We start from the raw sequence: 19,606 nt of genomic DNA, 5'->3' as shown, positions 1-19,606 counted from the left end.
CCAGAACGAGTCTCAGCTCACCGAGGAGAAGGAGAAACTCCTCGCCGTACCGGGACCTGACCGCTCTGAGCTCTGAGGCAGCGAGAGCGTACTTCAAGAGTACGCACAACTTGAAATTGGAAACTTTTGAATGTCCCTCTTATCAAAATCGTATAATTTGAATGTAATTTGCAACTGCAAAAAGGGCGACTGAGCCGACTCGAGCCAAAGACCCAGACCCGGATACGGAGCGAAGCTCAGGCCTATGCCCACACTTGAAGGCAAAGCCAATACGCTGCTTGGGTTGCCAGCCAAGGGTTGGCACACCCAATCAACAACAACTCAACTCAACTCAACTCGGCGATGTGACATATTCCAAGTGCTGCACACACACTTTTTATGGGGTGCGGGAATGTTTGCAGCAATGCGGTAAAGTCAATGAGACGACGACGACAGGTTGCTAAATGTTTAATGTACTTCGGATATGGAAGACAAAAGCTTTTAAGCGAATCCTAATGCTAATGTTAACGCTAATACTTAAGCTGCCCCCAAGTTGCCCTTCTCCACTTTCAGGCTTCCTTTAGCTAATAATTGTTTAATACAATTAAAATTATCAAAACTTTACACAATTACAGCGTAGTGAATTTAGATATGCACAACATATTTAATTTCTAAAAGATATAAAAGTGTTGAAGCTTTGGCATCCAAAGGAAAAAAGTGAAACAGTGTCAATATCTGATTAAGCTGGGATTATCTTAAGCCAAGTATGCTTGACTTTTTAATACCGATAATCCTAAAAAAAAAAACTAAAATAAAACAGAAAGAAAAATTTTAATTTAACAACTCAATTCTCTATACATAGGAAATCCAAATTAGATCATGATTAAAATACTTGAAATTATCGTTATTTTCTATATAGGGAAATTGATTCTGTGAATTTCACAGTTTTTCAATCGTTTTATAAAAAGCAAATAGTAAAACAAAATTTAAAGACGCTAGCTTTTCAAATCTCAGAGATAGACACGATTCTATAGCTGGACGGACAGACAGACGGAAGCAAATATACATTTCCCATAAATGGAAGACACATTGTTACAGCAGACTAAAAAAACCGATATCAAATATGCACTAAGCTGATTTTTCGTCTCTTTCGTGAGCGCTAAGCTAATCATTTAATTTGAAGCAAATGCGCTTTGAGTGTCAAAAGTCTGCCACATTTAGCGACTGACTAAGGATTAAACCTGCGGATTCTCCCGGCTCTATTGTTAAACGAACAGCGAACAACCCACATTTGGGCAACAACAAGAGTAGCAACAACAAGGCGAGTGACAAATGGAGATGATGACAACAATTTAAAATCCATCAAGAGCACAAAAAGGCCTCATTAAGTCAAGAGGGTGACAACGCAAATGGGCTGGGTTGGCTTCGATTCAATTCTGGTCGGAGTTTTGGGCGTTTGGGCGTGTTGCAAGCCGTATGTGCTGTTCCTGCCTGCTGCCCTGCGACCCTCGCCATTCCTCCCCGTTTCGAGTGCAGAGCGAACAAAATGTAAGCATAAGACACAATAGTAATTATTGCCTAAATAATTGCAAATGATGAAGCATTCGAGCTCGAGCTCTTGTGCTGTTCTGTGTTGTGTTGTGTTGTGGTGCCGTCGTCAGTGCAGTGGGTTGTGCTGATGCTGCTGCTGCTGCTGCTGTCGATGGTGGTGGTGGCGATGTTGGCACGCATGGTGGTCCAATTGCTGCTGCTAGCTGTCAACAAATTTGTCCAGCGGCGCTAAGCACAAGTGCAATACAATTGAGATATGTTTCGGCAGGTTTTCAAGTTGTTTCTTTGATGATGCGCGAGCATAGACGACGCGCTAAATACCCTACAGCAAATAATGAGCATAGAATTCAACCGAAGGAAACTGATTATACCCATAGAAGGGTATCAAGGATATTGTGCCAAGTCTTATTTGCTTCTGTTGATGATCTAGCATATTTTTGTGCTCTATGGTATATTTTGAATGTAGTAGTAACTATATAAAATATAGTTTTCAGTATGTTTTTTTGTGATCCATGGAATATTTTGAATATCGTAGTATAAATCAAATATACATTTCAGTATTTTTCAGTGTTGTAGTATATATCAAATATACATTTCGGTATATCAGTATATTTTTTTGCTCTATGGCATCCTTTGAATATAGTAGTACATATCAAATATACCTTTCAGTATATATCAGTATTTTTCAGTATGGTAGTATACATAAAATATACATTTCAGTATATCAGAATATTTGTGTAATCTATTATATATTTTAAATATTGTAGTATATATCAAATATACATTTCGGTATATCAGTATATTTTTGTGTTCTATGGCATCCTTTGAATATAGTAGTATCAATATACATTTCAGTATATATCAGTATTTTTCAGTATAGTAGTACACATAAAATATAGATTTCAGTATATCAGAATATTTTTGTAATCTATTATATATTTTAAATATAGTAGTATATGTATATGAAATATACATTTCGGTATATCAGTATTTTTTTTCAGTATATTAATTTGGTATTTAATATCGAGCTGTATTATTTTTGTCAAAATTGGGTAGCGGGTATCTCTAGTCGAGCATTCTCTACAACTTTTTGTGAGCTCTTGAGATTTATAACTTGACTATATCTTTTTGTACATTGAACGGTAGCTATCGGATGTATTTGATATTCCTAGCAACCGTCATTGTACAACACGATGTGCTCAATAAGCAACAAACTTCTAAAGATTCAATTATAATCGATCGATTAATAAGAGTGTTGTCTACAAATCTATTGATGTGCAAAAGATTATTAACTCCATGAGATCATTATACGTAAAAATGCGTAAAAGATAAATCCTTCAATTTGATTGCTGGCAAAGCATTAAACATAATTTAGTTTTTAAATGAAGTTCTATTTAAAATTCGATAGTTATTTGAAAATTGATTAAGAATTAGGAATTTAATTCTGTTTTGATTATGCTATAAAAAAAACTTTATACATTCATTATGCTTTTTTTATAAATAGTTGTAGAAGCAAAAAAATAAACTAAGCATGAATCCAAAGCTATTCCGAATTTGAGATGGGCATAATACGAGTCTTGGGCTAGACCTAATGCTAAAATAACTATTCAGCACTAATCCAAAGGCGCATATGCTCAATTTGTTGTTGCTCGAGAGCGGACAAAAGACAAAAGTGGCAGCTCCTCGTCATTCCGAGTGACTGCAGCGACTGTTGTCAACACCTCGGGGTGTCGCACTAAAGCGCACAGTTGTTGCACTCCTCCCACTCTCATTCTCTCTCTCTCTCTCTTTCTGTCCCTATCTCACTCGCACTTGCTTTCCCTTTCCCACTGATTGAGGGGGAGATGGATGGACAACTGCGTAAACCAGAACGCAAAACAAGCCAACAACGAACAGCAGACGAATTGAAATTTCAAATAGCTTTTGCATGCCACACAGAGGGTGGCAACAGTGCTGCATGCCCCTGCCCCTGTCCCTGCCCATGCCCCTCGCCTGCGCGGCATTCCCAAATGTGTCGATGGGCTTGTAATTCGAGTAGGCAAGGACTCTGGGGCATGAGTCCTTGCTAAGTTCACAGACTGAAAATTGAAAATAAAAAGAAAAAAAAAATGGGAAAATCGAAAATTGTAACAGCAACGGCAGCAACAGCAGCAGCAGCAACAATGCCCAATGAAGATCAAATGAATTGCTCGAATTATGCCACAACATTTGAAATCAATTTGTACATGTGTTCCACACACACACACACACACACACACACACGCAGCTTGCCACATGCCACAGCCGTGCAGTGCGGTTTATTAGTCGCATTACAGCTTAATTCAAAATTGATTAGATGCTTTTGTCAAAGAGCCTCCAGATGATGATCAACTCAACTGACCGAAACTAATTCCAAAACTCAACTCTTAACTAAACTAATTACCAAAGACATGATTGCAAAGATTCCATGTGAAAACTGAGTAATTAATCAAATTATTCCAGTTAAAAATATAAAACAATCAATTTGTTCTTATTATACAATACAAACACTTCCGACTCATATCAGTATTTTAATTCATAATCAAGTATTTGTTAGCTACCCGAATTTCAAGCTTGGAAAACGAAACGAAAATTTGAAACGATTATAATTGTAAAATAAGCAATATCAGAAGAACGAGCAAATTAAAGCTCAATTGAAAGTCTAGTCATAAAGTAAAAAGAAATTTGTGAAGAATTTCCGGAAAAGCGAAAAGAATCACACAACTTGTTTAAAGTGTTGACAGATTTGAATGCCAAGTGCTGACATTGTGTCTTAGTTGTTTGTTTGTGTGTGGCATGTGGCATGCGGCATGCGGCAGGTGTCCATTGCCACATCCGAGTGTGTCGCTCACTTGACTAAAAGTGCATGCAACCTATTCGCTTGACACCCCATTTATATTGAGACACGTGCCTCCACTTTATGAACACCCGGTTGGGCCAACAACAACAACAACAACAACAACAATGCGTTGGCGACTGAAAGAAGTCAAAAACCATGCCACGTGCCACATCGTTCTCTCTCCCTCGCACTCCCAGCGAACCGGCTTGTGTGTGTGCTAATTTTATGACCTGCCGTAGAAGCTGCCTAATTTGACACTACATGATAACCAGCCAGCCCCTTCCCTCCCTTCCCTCTTTCCTGTCCACTTTACTCCTTGACTTGTGCGAAAAGCTTTTGCCAATTTTCATTCCAATTGTGCGACATTATGCGAGTGTTTGAGTGTGTATGTAGGTCACGCCCTATATGACAAACAATCTATAAATTTATCAAATGAAAATGTAATCATTGCGTTTGTTGACAGCCACACTCCCCTCCCCTACAAGCTCTTCATATTCCACGAAATATCAAATCAAAAACTTTAATTCGATTACTGCTGGTCAGGCTGAAATATTCGCTGACTTCTCAGTCCTGTCTAGCTAGCATTTTAGAATTGCAGCTCTAATAAACAAATATTATTTCTAAATATTCTCCAAATGATCCCAAAATCTTTTAAAAATAAAAGTATTATCCAAGCATAACTTAACTAAATTTAAAATATATTGTCATCGTAAAAATGGAATAAAGTTCTTTAAAAAGTTCTTAAAATTTGACAGGGTAACTTCATTGCGAGCATTCCCAACGCTTCCTTACTTACTTCTAGTTGATTTTTTTTTATATTGTTGTTCAACAACAATTTCATATTTTATTGTTCAATTAGCTCTTACCTTTAGTCCCATGGTGTGAAGCGTATGGCGTGGGCGTGGGCGTGGCAACTTGGCCAGCCTAGCGAGTCGTGTGCCAGCTAAATGCGTTGTTTGTTGTGTATTCCATTCGTACGCTCTATAGGATGTCTATAGGAGTCTATGCTATCGTCCATTGTCCCGGTATATTGCAGATTGTATGGCGCGTCTAATTGAATATATTCATCATCATGATGGCATGGGTTGCTGTGGAACCTTCACTATTACATATTATTATTTACAGCTCCATTGTGTGCCTTTCTGTGCGTGTCCCAGCATGTTTATGCCTGTCTGCATGTGTGTGTGCGTTTGATTGCCATATTTTACCGCAGCGCATTTCCGAGTTATCGTACTGTATTATCCAAACATCAGCTAGTTACAATACGAAACCTCCGAAACTTGCTGTCGTAAGAAGTACATCCATCTATGTATCTATCGAAACCGAAGTGATCCATTGACGATTGTAGTTGAATTGGAATCACGACACTCAACTGTTATGTATAAAAATGCAATATTGAACAATAACAGTGAGTTTCGGGATCCAACTCAAATGCAATAGTACTTGACCAGCTCGACATCGGCGAACACAAAAGATATCAATTTTAGATGTCTCCATATCCAGTATTTCTATTCCAGCTCTGTGTCGGGGTATCTGTGATCACCAAGTCATAATTCCATTGTTATATTGATCGTTTTACTGTTGATATCCTTAAATATTTCATGGGCAGTTCGCACCGCCTTTGATGAAAGCGGTTCCAATGACAATATCACAATTGGATTAGTTCTCATCAATGTCTGTGCGCTGCAAAGAGCAACAAACATCAAAACAGGATAAGTGACACATTTACTTATAGTATACGTATACAGAAAGCCGATTCCAGTTCCGATTTCGCGGACATCTCATCGTGTAAACAATAGTCGCTGAGATATTCACGTTTTCGAGACGGGAAAATGGCATCAACATCAACAATATGCATTAATATTATCTGGCAACGCCAATTGCCAATTTGATCATGATGTGTGTGTGTGTGCGTGTGTGTGGGAGGCGCAGCCAACTTAATAAAATGGAGTTGGAAGTAATTGCAAAACAATGTCAATAAACATTGCGTTAATAAACGGCATGGCGACATGTTAAATGCAACTTGCTGTTCACTAATATTTAATCGGACACAAACAGAGAGAGAATTAAAATAAAAATAGTTGAACAGCTCTTGGTATTTTATGTTGTTCATATTATTGCGTTTTGTTGTTGCTGGGCCTTTCAAGTGCACATTAATGAGCTGCTTGTATGCTTTTAATTTGCATATGTCTGTCAGTAAATGCTCAATCGATAGATAGATGGGCTTTTGATTAATTAACATACACACAAACACACGGCCAGATGTGCATGTGGCATATGCAAGCTCGCCGCATACACATATGTATACACATCTATACACACATATTTATATACATACATACATACCTATATACATTTGTATGTATGTGTGCACATCCAAAACCATGTTCATGTCCAAGCAATCGCCATAGCCAGAAACCATAATTGATTGTCGATAATTCATGCGAGCTTAAATTGCCAATTGCATGTGGAGCGGCGGAACGGACGGAGCGGTGCAGGGATGCTCTTTGGATATGAGGCGCCATTGATGAGGGGTCGCTATAGTTGTGATGTAGGCGTAGGCGTAGGTGGCACTACGTCGGCTAATAGTAAACATACATATAACACACACACACACATACGTGCGCAAATATAAAATACAGCTTAAACGTATTTGCGAGGGTAGGCACAGATTATTTGACATACAAAAATTTCCGACTAAGCACAACTTTCACTACACTGTACGTTTTTCACTATTGCGCTTGTCAGTGTTACCTCCAAAATCTTTGTGCCGCCATTTTGGCACACAAAAATGTATGTATACACTGATCTTGCGATAACATCAAGCTGTGCGATAACACTGCAGTCGATTATCGATCAGCCAGCCCTCGTTTCCATGTATATTATTATGTACAAACACACATACACCGAGTCGCATGCATTGCAAAGCAAATTGGCTTTTGCGGCAGTTTGTGCTGGTGTGTTTGTGTGTGAGTTTGGGTCGTTATCCTTTCGCCTGTGCCCCCCTTACTGGCAGTTGCGGCCAGTGGCCGTGCAAAAACTGCGCAACATGATGAAAATCCATAGCAAATTAAAATTGGCACATTTTCGCACGAGACCCACACACACACACACACAAACAAGACAGCCAAAAAGGGTTCCATCATGCAGAGGGGGCGGTACGTAGAGAGAAGTTGATTTAAAACAAAGCCATCAATATACAATATTTTTTGCTGCTCTTCTGCCACTCTGCATGTGTATATCAGTATGTGTGTGTGTTTTATTTGCATTAAAGTTGTGATGTAAATTACATAGTTGCCAGATCTGTCGTCCTTCCATCATTGTCATTGGACTATCCAATTATATGGCGTTTATATTTACATGCATGCAAACTTCGCATTTCGATTGCAAAACAAAATTCTGACGATTAAGCAGAAATTTAAAGCTTTAATCCGATTTTGTTTTTTTTTTTTGTTTAATCTTTTGCCGTGTGTCCGTTTGTTTAAAGAGATTTATTTTTTTTATAGCTAGTTTGATCAAATTTGCAGTCAATAGTTTAACAAATTCGTAATGCTAATTTTTTAACATCTCAAAGCGAAGAAAATCAGATGTACTAGCATGAATTGAGGTTAAGTTTTCATGTGCTTCAATTTCGATCACAAAAATGATATTAATTCTTTGCCTTATAAGTAGCATTTGAATTGAAAGGCCCTTTTCGACTGCTATGTGCATTTTAAACTATTCATAGATAACAGTCCGAAAGGGCCTTACTATTCCAATGCTTAAACCAACAACAGCAGCAAAGAACGGCTTTCGGATATCGATAACTCGATTAAACGCAAAGCGCATCTGGTAACTAGCCGTTCCTGAAGTGTCAAATAGTAAGTGCAAATCGTTTTTGAAATGTACGATAGATTTTAATTCTTATTTGGCACATCAGTGACAGCATGTTACAAGCGAATGCACGACGACAGCCCGTATAATTGATCGAATAATTGAAATCGATAGATTGATTATGATAGCATCTAATCGGGAACTCGATTCTCCTCTGTCATGTGCATTTGATAGTTATGGCAGTGAGAGTAGAGTTAGCCAATTAGCTGTGATGCATTTGCGAATTGCACACTGATCGATATATCAATCGATAATTATCGAGCATGTCAACAGCCGTACTCTACGCTTTTGGAAATGAGAATTTCAAATTTCGGTTCCATTGCCGTTGAGTAGAGCTGCAGCCATGAAACCAACCGGTACTCTAATTGCTTAATAGCTATTTTTGACCGACAGTCTAAATGATTAATTAGTGTGATTAATGATCAATGAATTGGCCGTTTCCATTTGTTTAAAATTCCAACAGATGATCAATAAAACAGTTTTATATTAAAAAAAACAATTGTGATTTATTGGTAGACATAGTATAATTTGTATATTAAACATAGATATTAGAAAACTAGTTGAGGATTGGTTATGAAGATTGTGCAATCGAAAAGCCGATAATTATGGAAACAGGAATGATATTGTCCATCATCGACTCGCTATAATACTAATGATCTGTTCTGTCTTTTTCGAGTTTGTTTAGTAATATTTGAGCTTTGTTTTTTTTTGGAAGAATTTCATGTATTAACCCATGGCGTCCATAACGCACATTCTTTCCATTTGTTCCGAGTAGAATGAGTTGAAATTGATGCGATGCACGAGATTCATGAAACGATCTCCGGTATTCGCCTTGGCCAGATCGTTAATTTGTTTTAGGAACGATATTAGCATCCCAGTAAATTCCAAATCAAAACGCTTTACGCTCTCCGAAAACGTTTCCGTTTGAGCCATCGAAGTCTCGTCCTGCAAAAGCAAAAATATTTTAGAATATCGAAAAACTTTAGGTCTGCAGAGAATTCCAGTTTGGTAAATGGAATTTCAGTCAGTCCTCAATAGAAATTAATATACAAATAAAAAAAACGTAAACTTTATAGGAAATAAGGATAACTTGGAAATGGTTACGGGATGAACATGCAGACAAGCAAACTAAAAACTCAAGACAGGTTTTTAGCACGTGGCGATTAACTGAACCAATAATATATACAAAAATAATACTCAAATGTGTTGCATGAAATCGAGTTTTAGATAAGAAATAAACCAAAAATGCAAATCTGTTTTCGGCGCACCGAAGATTCAAATACTCTTGCAGAGTGTGACAACATTTATAGATAATATAGTTTACTAAAGATATATGATGGATATTGTTTAAATTAATAATCGAATAGAAAATAAATTTTTTACAAAACATCGGAATACTTTTACATAATAATTTCAAATAGACTGACAGGATAAAAATAAAATATTTGTAAGTAGTATATCAAATGAATAATAACATAAAGTACTCTTGATAAGTAACGAAAATCAATTAAAAACAGTTTTAAATTTAAGATCGTCTTTGCGACACTCTGCTAGAGTACAAAGGTCCCTAGAAGCGTGCTTGTGTTATACCTGTGGCCGATCCGAAACTTCCGGCTCAGAGTCAGACTGATCCGTGCTCTCATCGCTGCTATCACAGACCATTGACTTGAGCTCCGCGTCGAGAAAGAGACGTTGCGAGCGCTATATATTTTTTGATATTTTACACATAATATAATGATATTGAATATTTTTTTTTGATTTGGGTTTCAATTGAGATTCGTTTGATTGGGCAGGCAGAGAATATGCATTGGGGGAGAGAGAGAGAGAGAGAACATGGAAACAAGACAAATACATACAAAGAGGCGTTGACTTATAAATGTAGATTAAACATATCATATATCGACGATCACAGCGTGGTATATACTAATGCCATCTTACCTGTATGAACTCGCAGAAGTTGAGACAGATCTTACATAGCTTAAATATGGCACGATTCAGATGCGACGTCTCTGTCAGCATGCAATTCTTGAGGCACAAATCGAGAAAGTCCTGATGCAGATTGAGCACCTCGTCGACATTCTCCACTTTGGTCATCTTCTCGATAAACACATGCCAATTGGGCTCAATGATCTCGATCATCATATAATACTCCAGATTTTGTATGGCATTCATCATGCGCTGACGCAATGTAAACGCTGAGCGATACAGTTCCGCTGCCTGAGCCGAGAACTTTTTTAGCCATCGAGTTCTCCTTCCAGATTCTACAAAGAAAACATTTTAATATCCTCTCCTTGTTCTCGACTCTATTGAGGACTCACTTGCACAGCTGCCGCTCGACGTGCTTGCAGTAGAAAAGCTGTCGGAAGAGCATCTGATACTTGGTGATGGCAATGTGATTGAGCACCAAGGAGACGGGCCACTTCACCTCGTACGTGAAGGCAAAACACTCCAGTCCCGTCAAATCCAAGCGATCTGTGGTCTTCCAATACTCTAGAAAAGCAGCGAGCATTCATTTTAATTTGAACGCATATCTCGAAATTAAAAAAATCATATTTACCTTCTTCCTGATCCATAATCTTTGACATTTGTGTGACCAGATCGTAGGTGAGCAACTCGCAGTGCAAATCATCCTTGTACGGATCACTGCGAGCCGACGACAAACGCAACGTGAGACCAAGTAAATTCTCCAATGTCATGGGCAGCACTTGATCCACATTCTTGGACAACTCATCCTCACAGGCATCCATAAACTGGGCAATAAAATCACCTTGCAGCAGCAACAAATACCGCTTCACCGACTCCAGATGTCCCATCAAATCGTTCTCATTCAGCAGCACATCAAGCAGCTGGCGAGCGGCAAAAAAGTAAGCATCTTCGATGAGTTTCACATGCAGATTCTTGGTGGGATCGAACTGTGCATCGTTATTCTTCTGGCACGTCACACGTTTGCCACACTGACGTATCACATTGAGATATTTGCCCGTGCGCAATATGATGTCCGAGTGATTGGCCAGAAATGTGGGCACCGCATGGCTGCGTCTGGTGTAACGCTTCTCCCAATAATCATCGGAATAGTGCTCGGGCATTGTTTCGCCCTTGTGCACCACCTCGTTGTCTACAACGAGAAACTCTTCGGTGTTGTCCACAATGATACCTTGGTGTATCCACAGCTGAAGCATGCGCATGTATGGCGCTGCTGCTTTCGTCGTCAGACTGATTAGCACATCCTGCGTGGCTTTATCGCCCTCCAGCTGCTTGATGCAACGGCACAAATGCGACAGCACATCGCCGCCCTTTAGATTGCTCTGCAATAGACACACATTTGTATTTATTATTATAGAATGAGTGGAAAACGTTTAGTACCCACCAGTTGCATCTCGCCAAGCGTGCTCCAGAGACCCTCCATCACCCACATGGTCGGCTGCAGATAATACTGCAGCTTTGGCAGCGTCAGCGCCTGGTTGTCTAGTTCTGCCTCCGCCTCGGCCACCAGCAACTGCAAAACACATTAATATGCTTAGAATACAGAAAAATTCAGTGTAGATATTTTTGATTTACGTACATAAAAGTCGTGGGTTAAGTCTTGAAGCGCAGCATTCAACGAATTGTTAACCTGCCCGCGATTATTTGTGATCGCCATCACCTTCTGCATGGCCATGAAATGCGACGCCAGCGGCAGAATCTCGTGCACCATTTCCGCCAGCGCTTTATCCACACCCGGATGCACAGTGAAGCGTGTCTCGTATCGAGCCAATCCCGCGCTATTTTTGTCACGCGGCAGCGGCGTTATGTAGCTGCCACGCACACCACTCAAGCAGTAAATCAAATCGAGTATTAGCGCATGCTGTTGACTCTCCAGCGGCATGGCTGCAATCTCAGCCGGCGGTCTTTGGTTTTGCCCCTCCACCTTGCAGTAGTCCCACAGCATGTGCGTGCGTTGAGCCTCCAGCATGCCATCCTGAAAGTCCAAATCCAAATCGACGCTGCCTCCACTCGACGACAGTTGTATCGAGGGTGGCTGGATGGACGTGGCGTTGTTGGATGTAATGCCGGTGTGATTGCCGCCATTGAGGCTCAGCGAGGATCGGTTGGCGGATCGATTGTTGGTGCTTTCGTGCGATGGGATATGGGCAACGGCATTCATTACGCGTTTCTTGATCTGCAACGAAGGAAACCAATTAAGCAAGCTAAATTTAAGAGATACTTTCTGCATTTCCACAGAGGTACTCACCATACTGAGATCACCACGAGATGAGGCTTCCGTGGCCACTGAGGGGGAGGGACGGCGGGTAAAGAGCGGATCGAGGCACGGACTCTCGTCCGGTTTGCGACTGGTTACGGGCGTGGAATAGGACAAATCCAAGGACTTTCGTACTGGCGGATGCAATTCATCGGCCAAGCTAAGGGTGCTGATGCTGCTGCTCCCAATGCTCATAGCGTCGTTATAGTGGTGCGGCAATTTAGTGCTCGATGCTGGAGGTAGCTTGCCGTATTCTACACTTGCGTTTGAATGCCACTTCGCGTCCTGTGTTATGCGTTCCGTGAACTTTAACAATGCATACATGGGATCCTTACTATTAAAGAGAGTGAGTCAGAGAGTTAGAGATACACGCCTTTGGCAACTGCTTTCAAAACTTACCGCTCTAGAACATAGGTAATCTCGTCAAGCACTTGGCGGCTATTGACGCGTTTGCTGCTAATGGATTCGAGCAGAGCCAGCAGCTCAGAGTCCGTCAAACGTTTGTCAGCTGTGGCACGAAATTCACGTAGTATTTTTTCAGGCGTCAAAGGCGAACTGCAAAATAGAAATGCCCAAATTTGTGAGTCAGCAAGAAGATGAAGAGAAGATGAAATGCAGCTGGTGCTTTTGATGCTGCTCCACTTGCACTTACTGTGACTCCGCTATCAAGGCTGAGAGTACATGGCGCACTGGATCGGTTTTATTTGCCATGGCGTGTGCCATTTTATTTTGCGGTTAATTTAACGGCAAAACAAAATTCTTTGAGCTGAATGTGTACAACAACAAATGTCTATTTATTTATTGAGCTCAAAGCCAAATTGAGCGCGTTTGACAATTTTCGCACTCGCACTCGCACTCTTTTGCTTGCTTGCTCTCTTTCGCTCTCTCCCTCTCACAGAGTTGACAACGCTGTCACACAGTTAAATCAATTAGCGCCATACACTCAGCAAATTTAAATAATTTGCAAGTTTATATTAATAATTTCTTGAAATTGTGTTGTTGCAAGTGTATACGTTTTTTTACTATGAAAACGATCAGCTGCGCGATTGCAATTTTTTTGGCACAGAAAACTCGATAACAAACAGTGTATACACAATAATGGTATATTTTTAAATTTAACTGCCTTGACAATGCAAAAATGTATAGCAATGTTCGATAACAATTTGATTGCTTCAGCAGTGTGAATATTAACTTGTTTACTTTTATTTTTATTTAGCTATATTAATTTTTAACAGAAGTAGAAAACGCTTTGCTTTATTTATTTGTGCACAATAGTATATTTTAGCAGTAATAAGGTTACATTGCAGAATCAGCTTATGTTGCATGGTATTTTTTCATATTGAATGCTGGTCACACTGACGACAACAACAGCTGTCGACTGCACGTGCACGAATCGTTTATTTTAGCAAGCAACAAATGTTTACCGCCAACACAATATAAATATGGGCAAAAAAGTGTACAATGCCAAGGCGCGGCAAAATCCGCAAACAATTGTGGACAATTCCGCCGTCAAGAATGTGAGTATACCCTCGACATACGCTTCAACAAAGCCGCCTTAATCACAACGTGCAACAACACAACACAGATTAAAATCGAAACAGAAAATGTGCTGAACAGTGGAAAAGGTAAAGGAAATGCCAATTATGCCGCAGGCTACGATGAGGCCAATGCCTTGGTATTGCCTTCTCAGAAACGAGCGACCAAAACCAAGATTGAGAAGCATCAGAATGTCAAAATACTGTCGAAGAAGCAGCGCAAGCATCTGCAATCCATTGTGGACAAGAAAAAGAAGAAAGAAGGCGTAAGTATAGGAAGCTGTAACTGCAACTCGTGACGTTAAGTTCACACTTTGTTTTGTAGCGTGCACAACTCCTCGAAGATCTGGCTGCTGTTCAAATTCCCGAGGCAGAACTGAAGCAATACACATCCATTAGCCAAGTGCAGACAATTGGCAAGAAGCGGCTGCATACGCTGGACGAGTATCTGGCCAAGAAGCAGGAGAAACAGCAACAGCAATCACAGGCGCAACTCGGACGACGTGTCAACGCCATCAAGGGAGCGGGCAAGCGACGTCTGCTGGTCGAGGAGCAAGAAGCGTTGGATGCCAAACGTAAGAATCCAAATGTTGTGGATGCAGATGAAAGCGATGAGACGACAACAGACGAGAGCGAAGATGAGCAAGTAGACAGTCCAGTACCAGCACCCGCTCCTATTCCAGTTCCCACTCCGACTCCCGCTCCCGTTGTAGAGCAGCCGACAACAAGTGCGGCGGCAAAAACAACAACAGCTGCAACAAAAGCCAATCCTCCAGCCACGCCTGCGTATGTGCATAAAACTGTTTACGTGCCCGTGGATCGCAGTGATGAAGTGCAGGCCGCACGTCTGCGTCTGCCCATACTCGCCGAGGAGCAGCAGGTGATGGAGCTGATTAACGAGCATCCCATTGTGATAGTCGCGGGTGAAACGGGTTCCGGCAAGACGACACAATTGCCGCAATTCCTCTACGAAGCGGGCTACGCTCAGCACAAAATGATTGGCATCACGGAGCCGCGACGTGTGGCCGCCATAGCGATGTCAAAGCGTGTGGCCCACGAGATGAATTTGCCCAGCAGCGAGGTCAGCTACCTTATACGTTTCGAGGGCAATGTGACGCCGGCGACACGCATCAAATTCATGACCGATGGTGTGCTGCTCAAGGAGATCGAAACGGACTTTCTGCTCAGCAAATATTCGGTGATTGTGCTCGACGAGGCGCACGAACGCAGCGTCTACACGGACATCTTGGTCGGTCTCCTGTCGCGCATTGTGCCGCTGCGTCAGAAGCGCTCCACGCCGCTCAAACTGATCATTATGTCGGCCACGTTGCGTGTCAGTGATTTCACCGAGAACACGCGGCTCTTTAAGACACCGCCGCCGCTGATCAAAGTGGAGGCCAGACAATTTCCGGTTACGGTGCACTTTCAAAAGCGCACGCCCGACGATTATGTGGCTGAGGCGTATCGCAAGACGTTAAAGATACATTCACAACTGCCCGAGGGTGGCATTTTGATCTTTGTCACCGGCCAGCAGGAGGTGAATCAGCTGGTGCGTAAGCTGCGTCGCACATTTCCCTACAAGCCGGACAAGGAAGCCAAGCAGCAGCAGCCGGAAACGAAGCAGCCTGCCGTGGAGCTGGAGCAGCAATTTGAACTGAAGCGTGTTATGCGCAATCTGCGCAAATCCAAGAAGAAGTTCCTCGCACAAATCTCGCTGCCTAGCATCAATCTGGATGATTACAAGTTGCCCGGCGATGACACCGAGGCGGACATGCACTCAGATCTCGAAGGTGACCCAGAGGACGAGTTGGACGTCGACGACGACGACGACGACGAACTGCAGTTGGACGATGACCAACAGCTGTCTGCGCCGGGGACCAAGCAACCACTTTGGGTGCTTCCGCTTTACTCGCTGCTCTCCTCCGAGCAGCAGAATCGCATCTTTGAGCCCATACCCGAGGGCTGTCGTCTGTGCGTCGTGAGCACCAATGTGGCCGAAACGTCGCTCACAATACCGCACATCAAATACGTCGTGGACAGCGGGCGACAGAAGACGCGACTCTACGATAAGCTGACCGGCGTGAGTGCTTTTGTGGTCACCTACACCTCGAAAGCATCGGCGGATCAGCGAGCTGGACGCGCCGGACGTGTGAGCGCTGGCCATTGCTATCGTCTGTACTCGAGTGCCGTGTATAACGATCTGTTTCCCGAGTTCAGTCAGCCGGACATACAACAGAAGCCAGTCGATGATTTGATGCTGCAGATGCGTTGCATGGGCATCGATCGTGTGCTCCACTTCCCATTCCCATCGCCACCCGATGCACTGCAGCTGCAGGCCGCCGAGCAGCGTCTCTCGGTGCTGGGCGCCTTGGAGGCAACAGCCAAAAACTCCTCCTCCTCCACAACGGACAAAGACAAGGAACTGCCGCCCGCTGTCACGCAATTGGGTCGCGTCATCTCACGGTTTCCGGTCGCACCTCGCTATGGCAAAATGCTGGCGCTCTCCAATCAGTTCGAGCTGTTGCCCTACACGGTTTGCCTGGTCGCTGCGCTCTCGGTGCAGGAGCTGCTGGTGGAGACGGGCGTGCAGCGGGACGAGGATGTGGCCCCCGCCTCGAATAACTTTCACAAAATGCGCCTCAGTTGGGCGAATCACGGACAGTATCAACTGCTCGGTGATCCGATGGTGTTGCTGCGTGCTGTGGGCGCTGCTGAGTATGCGCATTCCCAGCACAAATTGGACAGCTTTTGTGCGTCGCATGGATTGCGATCGAAGGCCATCGGCGAGGTGCGCAAGTTACGTGTTCAGCTGACCAACGAGATCAATTTGAATGTTAGCAACGTGGAGTCGCTGTGTGTGGATCCGCAACTGAAGCCCCCGACGGAATCGCAGGCGCGTCTCTTGCGGCAAATTCTGCTCGCTGGCATGGGAGATCAGGTGGCACGGAAAGTGCCGCTGGACGAGATTAGCGACAAGGACGAGCGACGCCGGCTCAAGTATGCCTACAACTGTGCGGACATGGAGGAGCCGGCCTTTCTACACGTCTCCTCGGTGCTGAAGCAACCGAAACCCGAATGGATTGTCTATCAGGAGGCGTACGAACTGCAGCAGGGCGACAGCAGCAAAATGTTCATACGCGGCATCACGGCCATTGAGCCAGAATGGTTGCTCGTCTATGTGCCCCAGCTGTGCAACATACGGCAGGTGAAGGAGGAGCCAGCGCCGCGCTATAACGCTACCAAGGGCAACATCTATTGTCATGTGGATGCCACGTTTGGCAAGGCCGGATGGGAGCTGCCGCTCGGCGAAATCGAGATGCCGCTCAGCGAGCAGGCTTGCTGGTGAGTTCCTATTTCTGTTTCTCTATTTTCACAAAGTAAATTTCGAGCTTTTGTTGATTATTTTTGTTTAGCTACTTTGGCATGTTTCTGCTGGAGGGCAGCGTCTGTAGCAAGTTGGCGCAATTCAAGTCCAAGCTGAGATCAACGCCCGCTTCGCTCATCAAGAGCTGGTCGAACCTCAACGATTCGGTGCTGTATTTCAAAAAGGCCTTGATCAACCAGCAAATACACAGCCGCCAAACGCTGTTCGATCACTGGCAACGTGATCCCAGCTGTAAGTTATTGTTGTAATCTCTTTTCAATTGTTTCCTTCCTTGCTCATCTTTCGTCTTGCTTTGTTCTGCAGTTCTGCTTGCGGAGTATCAGCGTCTGCTCTACGATGTGGCCATCAGCGAGTTGTCCCCCTTTTGGCCACCACTGGAGGCCAGCAAATAAAACACCCGACAATATCGTATATAACATTGTAAATCGTAATATAGTCTTATGTTTGTTACTTTAATAATAACTGAAACGATTATTATAGCATCTTGTCAAGTTGTTTTTATTGTTGTCTGAAGCAACTCTTGAATTTATTTACTAATTCACGGATTTTTTTTGTATAAAGATATGAATTTTTTAATAAATGATTACACTTAAACAGAATTCAGCGCTCACGTTGATTCAATTCGCTAAAATATTGAATTTCCCAAAATGAAAAATCTATAAAAATAGTGGAAAATAGTTGTCTTGAAATTATGTTTATAATACTCGTAGTATATTTCAATTTGAAATGTTTAGGTCGCACGGACTGCTATTTTAAAGAGCACAGCTGTACATTCCATTTTCAAAAGTTCAAACTCAACGATCGCTTTAGCACTTCCACTCAATCTCAGATTTAAGCTCATCTCTCAAGCATATGCTTTAAGTTTTTTCTCTCGACCAACTAAAAACAAGTAAGAAAATTCCAGACGAGTGTACTCGACTGTGAGATACCCGCTACCCATTTTAAATAAAAGCAATATATTTTGCGGTATTCTAAAAATATACCAAATATGCTGAAAAATACTAAAAATATACCAAATGGTATATGCGGTATATCGGTGTAGTACCGCATTCAAAATATACCTTAGCACAATATACCAGATTGTCAGCCAAATAAACTAAGACCCCTAGTAAGTAAGCGTTTTTGCCCATACAAAATTATTTCTTTAATAACTTCCAACATTTTTATCTGATCGCAACCAAATTCTCAGGAATTATAACTACTATAGTTATTATTGTATATACCAAAATTCGGGCGTGGCAAAAATTTGAAACAAACTTGATCTGCGTGCAAACATAACAAATGCTGTCGAAAAAAAATTATAGCTCTATCTCTTATAGTCTCTGAGATCTAGGTGTTCATACGGACGGACGGACAGACATATAGACGGACATGGCTAGATCGTCTCGGCTGTTGACGACGATCAAGAATATATGTATATACTTTCGGTCGGAGATGCCTCCTTCTACCTGTTGCATACATTTCCTGCCGGCACAAAGTTATAATACTCTTCTACCCTATGGGTAGCGGGTGTAATGAGACTCAAGAACTTTTGCTGCTTGCTGCTGATTTCTGCTTGCCTGTTAGTTCGCCTGGAACTTTGGAGTCTTTTCAGGGTTGTGGAAAGTTCTTCGCCAACAGCTAAAAGGAACCTAAATCGATACTGAGATACCAGGCGAACAGAATGCAGCAGCAAGCAGATCGACATCATTTGAGTGTCATTTCTGGTTGAGTGGAAATTGAGTGTGTTTCTTTGCATTGAGTGTGCGTAGGACAAAAGCTTTGAGTCTTTGCTAAAGCGAACGTTAAATTTTGAAATCTTGCTAAGCGAAAGTTCAATTGAAAATTCTACTAATTGAGCGTGGCAAAATTAATTTCATAAATTCTATTTAAATTTGAAAATTGCCAAAAGTTTCCTTTCCTTTTCATTTCCTTTCTTCTTCCCAGCTAAAATTTGTGTAATGTAATAAATAAATTATGCATTGCTTTTGTATAACAAGTTTTTTGTTTTATTTGTATTTTAATCGTATATACATATATAAATTGGAACTAAATAGAATTTCAAAAAGGAACAAACCAAATCGAATATTAAACATTTAATGGAATCGGGAATTAAAATGTCATTAACAGCTAAATTGTTTCGATAGTTGTTCCAATACAATATACGTTTCATTTCATTTTTGTTTCTTTTGTATTCTCTTCATTCT

The 19,606-nt window shown here is 41.9% G+C and overlaps 2 protein-coding genes across 2 annotated transcripts; one reads left to right on the top strand and one right to left on the bottom strand.

Moving 5' to 3' along the window:
• Positions 1–8,765: 8,765 nt before the first annotated feature.
• Positions 8,766–13,331, bottom strand: LOC133847352 (gamma-tubulin complex component 2 homolog). Its single transcript, XM_062282328.1, is given in 11 exon segments — positions 8,766–9,205; positions 9,851–9,961; positions 10,199–10,495; positions 10,497–10,521; positions 10,579–10,750; positions 10,818–11,565; positions 11,628–11,756; positions 11,823–12,419; positions 12,492–12,834; positions 12,900–13,055; positions 13,153–13,331. Coding segments are annotated over 11 exon segments (2,868 nt in total). The 5' UTR covers positions 13,224–13,331; the 3' UTR covers positions 8,766–8,986.
• A 516-nt stretch (positions 13,332–13,847) lies between these two features.
• On the top strand, positions 13,848–17,908 carry LOC133847351 (probable ATP-dependent RNA helicase kurz). Its single transcript, XM_062282327.1, has 5 exons — positions 13,848–14,017; positions 14,086–14,301; positions 14,361–17,377; positions 17,449–17,651; positions 17,724–17,908. The coding sequence occupies exons 1-5, from the start codon at positions 13,943–13,945 to the stop codon at positions 17,810–17,812; spliced, it is 3,600 nt and encodes a 1,199-aa protein (XP_062138311.1). The 5' UTR covers positions 13,848–13,942; the 3' UTR covers positions 17,813–17,908.
• Positions 17,909–19,606: the final 1,698 nt, after the last annotated feature.

The sequence above is a fragment of the Drosophila sulfurigaster genome, chromosome X (genome assembly GCF_023558435.1).
Source record: "Drosophila sulfurigaster albostrigata strain 15112-1811.04 chromosome X, ASM2355843v2, whole genome shotgun sequence".
Lineage (NCBI taxonomy): Eukaryota > Metazoa > Arthropoda > Insecta > Diptera > Drosophilidae > Drosophila > Drosophila sulfurigaster.
This window is presented reverse-complemented; position numbering and strand designations above follow the sequence as displayed.